The sequence below is a fragment of the Cannabis sativa genome, chromosome 3 (assembly GCF_029168945.1).
Source record: "Cannabis sativa cultivar Pink pepper isolate KNU-18-1 chromosome 3, ASM2916894v1, whole genome shotgun sequence".
NCBI lineage: Eukaryota > Viridiplantae > Streptophyta > Magnoliopsida > Rosales > Cannabaceae > Cannabis > Cannabis sativa.
In genome coordinates, this window is record NC_083603.1 from 7,752,621 (window position 1) to 7,759,809 (window position 7,189).

Consider the following 7,189-nt stretch of genomic DNA (forward strand, 5'->3'; position numbering starts at 1 on the left):
AGAATATTTTACACATTATAATTCTGACTCTAAATTGTTAGTTCTACTCCTAGCTCAAATGAAATTGACTTATGACATTCCACGTAATATAAAAATATCTAAGAATGAGAAACGGATAAATTGAGATATTCTTAACTGGTGTGGCATGTATTCATATATTTTATTCTCAAAAAAAAATTTACAATAAATTAAAAATATTTTCACAACTAATTAATATTACCAAAAAAGACATAATAAAAGTGATGAAAACTAAATATAAATTTTCATGCACACATTTTTTTTTTGAAATTATACACACACATATTAATTTATATACATATAAAATATTAATCAATATATTATATTATTCATTACAAATAATATGACACTGTGTCGTCCAATATCCTAGCCTCATTTAGACAAAATATTACTGAAAAAAATTTAAAATAATAGTGCCAATTAACCATTTTTCTTTATAATACAAGTCTATATAAAATAAACACAAAGCAATATAGAACATTAATTTCCAAAGATGCTCTATTCTTTTTATGGAGATGACACCAATGAATTGTGTCTAAAAAAGGGCTAACATCCTCAAAATTATGCAAAATCACAAATCACAATGCTATATACAGCTAATCATAACATCATTTTCTTCTAATAATAGCCTTAAGACCACTATAAAGAAATTATTCTATAACTTCCATCCAGAGACCAGCTTAAAGGTAAGAAAAAAGAACATTTATTTCTTGATTTGCTAGGCAGATCTTGAAAACTAAGCACACATCACATAACATTCACAATGGAGCTTAAGAAGATGTCCATTGCTGTCATTGTTGCAGCTGCTTCTCTCAGCTCGGTCCTGGCCGTCGATGAGGACCTAGCCCCTAGCCCCGGCCCTGGCTCGTTAAGTGCTGCCTCATCTACTTTGCCTGTAGTTGGGTCCTTGGTTGGAGCTTCCCTTCTTTCTTTATTGGCATATTACATTCATTAAGCTCAAAACTAACACACCCTCATAAAATAAAATAAGCAATTCTATAAGACACTCTATTGTATCCAACCCCGTTATGGCGCCTCATATATTATTATTGATGTAATTAAATAATAAATATTACATATTTAATATTTAATTGTATTACTAATAGTATGGTATGTTATAGGGTGTTTGGCATTATAGAGTGGTCCTAGGCAATTCTCAAAACTAAAAATTGAAAAATTAATATAAGGAGTTGTAAAGATAAGATAATGGATTCTCTTGTACTTTAATTTAGTTATTTATTTTATATTACCATTAATGTATTCTAAATTATGCAATGTATTAAGAAAAAGAAATAAAAAGTACATCATTATGAGTTGTGTGTGGATCCACACCATAATGTCATTTTTAGTTCATAACTTTCTTAAAGCGTTGCCATTATTACAAATGAGGGTCTCTTATTAATTTAAAGAGCAATAAACATAATTATTTTCATAAAGTTAAGATAATAATAAAAGTAGTAGTGAGTGTTGTCCATGAATGATGCTTTTTTTTTTTTTTTTTTGACAAAGACAAATTCTCAAGACGTGCTTATCTTATCTAATATGATAATATCATGCAATTTGGAACTTCCACGACCAAAAAAATTTCTTTGGAACTTACTTTTCTTGGATCCAATTCATGCAATCATTTCTATATCACCAAAAATGTGTCATTGAATAGAGTATAATAGAAAAGAAAAGAAAAATAACAGATAAAACAGAAAGGTGAATAGATTGAATGAATGAAGGAGCTTTTAACAAACTTCAAATAGTTCTTTCATTTCCATAATAATTTCTCTTTATTTTTTGGGGACAAGATTGAGAAATTTGGAAATTCATGTCAATAATATGAACATATAAGTGACAAAAAGAAGATGGTATAACTCAACTGCCAAAGTTCCAATTACAAAGCTGCAACACAAGTTATTTTCAGGGTCTCTAATTTCCAATCAAACAGCATTCTTGGAAGCACAAATTATAAGAAGACTAAGATTACAACTTGTTTTTTTTTTCTATTGCCAATTTCCCTCTTCAAAATTAGGATCCTTCATTAAATTTCTGTGCAGACATAAGGCTCTTTGTCAACCAGATAGCTGTCTCTCTTGATGAAGCTGCATCTTCCCCGAACGGTCTTAACACACCAGCAAGCTCATCGAGTTTGTCTTGCTTAAGTAGCCTAGCACATAGCTCAAGTAGAGATTCCAAGGCATCAGCTCTTTGCCGACCAGGATTTTCCCACTCGGCCTTGGCTTCTACCCCAGCTAGAGAATTTAACGAGACATCTTTTGGTGTTTCGTTATCAACATGATGACGGTCGTCTTTTCCTGTTTGTTTAGGAGCACTAGCATTATCTACCTTAGGACCCGTCTCATCATTACAAGGAACCACAACATTGATGTTAACATTGATGTTAGTACTCTCTATACACTCGTCGGAAGTATCTTTTTCGATGAAGCATTGAGGTTCTATATCAGATTTGGCCGACGACGAACACTTATCTTCAAGAACGTCAACTTTGTCCATGTCCGATTCTTTGCAGTTCCCGCCTTGACTACTTTCCTCTTTTGTTCCAATGTTTCCCTCAACTTTGTTAAAATGTACCTTATCTTCGATATTCAATGTTTTGATCTTGACCTCAGGTGACTCTTGAGTATCTTTGCCAGTAGATTCCTCTTGTTCTTCATGCTGAGAAATCGGAGTGCTTTCTGATGTAACTTCCACATCAGACTCGGTACTTTCCTTCTGCGATATACTGAGAACCTCAGCTTGCTTAGATCCACTACAAACCGATGTTTCAGAATCAGTTGGTGAATCTTTAGATCCATCGGTAACATTAGATACTTCAATAGTGCAGCTGGTAGGATCAACCCTCTTTGTTTCAAGCTTCTCTTCAGCTTTAGCCGAGATTACAGGTTTATCTTCCTCCTCCTCCGGTGTACACCTAGCTATCACACCGCTATTGCTCTCCGCTACTTGATTTACTGGTGCAGGCTCTTTCTCTCGGCTGGCTTTGCCATTGGGGGATTTAACCGGTGTTTTTCTTGTTTTGTCCTTTGCGTTATTTACTACTGGCTTCACTGGAAGAAAAACAGAAGATGCATTTCGACATTGAAGAAGATAAGGTTGTAAATGCGGGTGTCTCAACAGCTCTGCAGCCTATATTTTATCAAATTCTAAAGAAGTCAGCATAAAAATTGGTAAAAGTCAAATTACCGTGATGCAAATGCAAGTCTCGGGCTACTTGAACTTACTGTTGGTCTATGTTCGGGGCTCTTTCTGAGCATGCTTTTAATAATTTGTTTCCTGCAATGTCGAGGATGCAAAAGTTAAAACTAACGCAACACATATTATAAACCGTTACCATAAAAACAGATAGATACAATGATTTTAAAGTAATAACTCACAGTGTGGAAGAATACACAATAGGAAGCGGCGAAATAGAAGATCTGTTAATTTTGTTTATTAGTCCAGCCATATCCTGTAATTGATGGATTTGTTTACTCGTTAGCGTATACTGAAGAGAGGTTCATGCACAGTTTACATGCATCATTTTAGTTGTAATATCAATACAATACAAACAGTTGTTGATTGAACTTACCGGGGCTCTAAATGCCGGTTGATGAGCTGCAATTTCAAACATACAGCAGCCTGGAAGCCACAAGGGGAGAAACAGAGTAAATACTTAATCCTTTCAAGGACATGAATTCATAATCAGAACATGAAATTTTAAATCGCACCGAGTGACCAAATATCGGATTTGTAGCCATAAGGTATATCAGCAAGGAGCTCGGGACACATGTAGTTGGGAGTTCCAACCACCTACATTGAACACAAAATGCATTCAGAAGACATAAAACCTTGACTCCAAAGACTAAGAGATTGATACACTACACACTGCTACTCTTTTTCCCATTCGAACAACAGAAAAATGAGGTAATTTATTCTAAAGTTGAAGCACTAGACAAATAAAAATAAGATAAAATATGAGAAACTCGTATAGTTCATACCGATGAAGCAAGGTCTTCTGTGTTGAGTAGCTTTGCAAGTCCAAAGTCTCCTGTAAATTGCATGCATGATAAAGCGGTTTAGAAGACATCAAGCCAAAACAGCCAAAATCATAATGAAGCAAAGAGAAATTCTTCATAGAAATCTTAGAATCTTCATACCAAGCCGAATGTCATTGTCTTTTGTAAGGAATATGTTGGAGCACTGGAATCAAATGATTTCAAATGAGTACACAATCATTTACAGAACCTATTCAATGAACTATAAGGTATATTTCCATACCTTAAGATCTCTGTGAAGGACCCGATTTGAATGCAAGTAGTCTACAGCTAGCAACAACTGAGCCAGCCATTTGCAAAGTTTCTGGAAGCAAAACACAGCATAGCTTCAGAAACTTACTGCAACATGCAGAAAAACATGAAAGGAATGAATGAAACCTTTCTGCTTACCTCTTCCGGAAAATATGTTCCTCTGGCCTTTTTTATCATATCAGCCCTGTAAGTCAAATTAGTTTTTCCTTGACAAAGTTATATTCATGGGCACCGCTGTGATTATTCTAAAAATCTTTTAGTAACTCAAATGCATGTTACTTACATGTCTCCTCCTTCACAATGGCTAGTCACAATACAGATACAGTCCCCCTAAATAAACAAAAAAATAAAGAACGCTTTAGAAAACATGCGTGTATGGCATCAAAATTGGTTCTTCATTTGTACTGTTGTAGAATTGTGCAGGCATAAAAACCCCGAGCAAAACGAATTCACAAATAAAAATCATGTCTTTACCTTGTCTACCCAAGCATCTTTATACCCCACAATATAGGGGTTATTTAACTTTGCAATTAAGTCCATCTGTGGCAATTAAGATGACTTGTCAGTAAATACATTTTCATATCAGAAAAGTTCAAAACTTAAGTTTCTTTCTTCAATAGGTAATATTAGTGTATCATTTTCAAGATTGTTTCAAATCCAACACAACATGACATTAAGTCCATTTGTTCAATTAGGGAAAGACAGGAAAGTGGGATCTATTTTTTGCTACATTAAAAAAGGAAGAGGGAAAATGATATTTAATGAAGAGGACCAATTTTGATATAAATATAATACCAACACAACCCTTAATTACAAATTCTCTAATCTAGTATACATTGAAATAGATTTAATTTGGGGGAAATTTACCAATTGGGAAACAAAGAAAAAGAAAAGCTAAAAGATCAATTTTTTTTAGTAATTTTATGGAGCTGACAGTGAAATCTGCTACAATAAATCCAATAGGAAAGTTACCTCTTGGTGAGCCGTACGTTTGAACTTCTCTGTTTGCTTAGCCAAACGAATCTTCTTCAGCACATACCTATAAAACATGGGAAAGTAACAATTAAACAATATTCCTAAAAGCTGTCCTATATGAGTTCCTTCTCGTGAATTTTATTCTCTGACATGTGAAATTTTCTGCAATAATAAAGCTGAATATTGCTCACAAGTGATAAATATCAACTGGGCATTTGATGTTTACAAACAAAATTGCCTCAAAAACTTGATAAACTGAAAACAAAGAAAAATAGATTTTACATTTGATGTCTACTTTTTTTTTCTTACTTCTTTTTTTCAGTCTTATGGAGCACAAGAAAAGCAGCCCCAAATGCCCCTCTTCCAATCTGCTCTATAACTTCATAATTCTCCATTTTTGACATCACATCACCATTATCATTCTCCATAAGAAGCTAAAACCTTCAAGACCCAGAATTATATACAGTGAAATAGGTCCACCCAGCTTTATTAGTAGTGGGATCCAAGTTTTCATACCAACTGATTAGACTCATATTCAGAATTATAATCCAAAACCAAATTGAAAAAAGAGGAAATTAGTGGGTACATACCAAAATTTTCACTTTTAACCTCAGAAGAGGAAATTTGAGGACCAACCAAGAAAAGTAGCTGTTGATCAATAATTCCCACCTCACCCACCAACAACCACCAAGTTTTAATCTTCAAAAAGGTTGAATCTTTAAGACAGTTGAAGCTAGAAAAACAAAAGGGATCTTATAGAAAAATGTTAAAAAGAGTAAAAGTCCAATTTCACAACGGTTGCTATCACACCTGCAAATTGTAAGAGAAAGAAATTAAGAAGAAAAAAAGAAAAAAGTTAGAAGGACAAACTCAAGTGAAGCAAACATTGCACTTAATATCATAATCAATGAATTCATGACTTACCAAAACGAAATAGCTGATGAGCTCTAGAGAGAGAAAATGGTGAGAAAGGACACACTCAAGTAGTATTTATTATTCAGCAACCAAAAAAATAAAAAAAAAATAGTATTTATTCCAAGTATAATACTTGATTAAAAACTTGATATATAATAAAAAATACTTAGTAGAAAATTCCACAAAAAGAAAGTAAGGTGACAGGTATGGAAGACTAAAGGGCAAGGCAAAGCTTTGCTTGCATTTTCAGATTCATGGGTGAGATCAACTCTCTCTCACCTCTTCACCAGAGAATGTTTTTCTTTTTTCTAAAATATTTTTCAGCTTGTAGTTGTGATGTCAAAGTCATAGCATTAGCAACTTAAAATAATAATGAATAAAAATTTAGTCTTTAATATGTTTATTTTCTTAAGATGATTTTTTGTTTGTTGGTTTTTTGGATGGTAGGGGACAAAGGAGGGCCATAAAACAATTTTCTTTTTTCTTTTTTTGGGTCAGAGTCAGACTTTGAGATTGGCCATTTTGTGGTGGAATTTTCCTCTGAAAAGAGTAATTTTAACATAGTTTATGGATTGCCAAAATTAATAATATAACTATTTGGTTTTATTCAAGATAAATTATTATGCAAAAGGAAATAAAACCTATAACAATGTAAGAGAAACCTTAAAACTTTAGTTTTATGACTATGGTGATAATTGGGTAAACATTTATTTTGGGATGATGGCTACTCCTACTCCTAGTGTCTTCAATTGGGGGTAGTTATGTTTTTGCAACATCTCATTCATTATATCTGGTTTTTTCATATGACTATAATGAGGGTTTGTTTTATGTACAATTTGCATGTTTGATAGTCACTCTTCTTAATTTTTGTAAAAGTGTATATATTTCTAAGATTTTTAAGTTTAGGGTTTATCAATATTCTACAATTTGGGTAAAACAATACTCAATTGCTAATAAAATGCCTCCTCTCTTTATGAGTTTTGTTT

The 7,189-nt window shown here is 33.2% G+C and overlaps 1 protein-coding gene across 2 annotated transcripts; it reads right to left on the reverse strand.

The window, feature by feature from the left end:
* Positions 1 to 691: 691 nt before the first annotated feature.
* On the reverse strand, positions 692 to 6,566 carry LOC115710238 (serine/threonine-protein kinase Nek6). Of its 2 annotated transcripts, none has more exons than XM_030638586.2 (15): positions 6,213 to 6,566; positions 5,879 to 6,098; positions 5,598 to 5,772; positions 5,286 to 5,352; positions 4,788 to 4,853; positions 4,597 to 4,643; positions 4,452 to 4,497; positions 4,285 to 4,365; positions 4,164 to 4,206; positions 4,005 to 4,054; positions 3,735 to 3,816; positions 3,596 to 3,645; positions 3,402 to 3,475; positions 3,249 to 3,300; positions 692 to 3,153 (listed from the first exon to the last, which is right to left on the reverse strand). In XM_030638586.2, exons 3-15 carry the CDS (start codon positions 5,714 to 5,716, stop codon positions 2,035 to 2,037), a joined length of 1,896 nt encoding a protein of 631 aa, XP_030494446.2. In that variant the 5' UTR covers positions 5,717 to 5,772; positions 5,879 to 6,098; positions 6,213 to 6,566; the 3' UTR covers positions 692 to 2,034. The 2 variants fall into 2 exon arrangements, with proteins under 2 accessions (XP_030494446.2, XP_030494445.2); XM_030638585.2 differs by having other exon boundaries at positions 5,598 to 5,729; positions 6,213 to 6,565.
* Between the last annotated feature and the right edge of the window lie 623 nt (positions 6,567 to 7,189).

Bases quoted from the DNA above. Each gene is read 5' to 3' on its own strand.
- LOC115710238 (XM_030638586.2), bottom strand. From the start codon at position 5,716: ATGGAGAATGATAATGGTGATGTGATGTCAAAAATGGAGAATTATGAA. The intron at 4,366-4,451 runs GTAAGCAGAAAG...TTTTGCTTCCAG, and splicing joins GAACATATTTTCCGGAAGAG to AAACTTTGCAAATGGCTGGC. The intron at 3,476-3,595 runs GTAAGTTCAATC...CATCAATTACAG, and splicing joins AACCGGCATTTAGAGCCCCG to GATATGGCTGGACTAATAAA.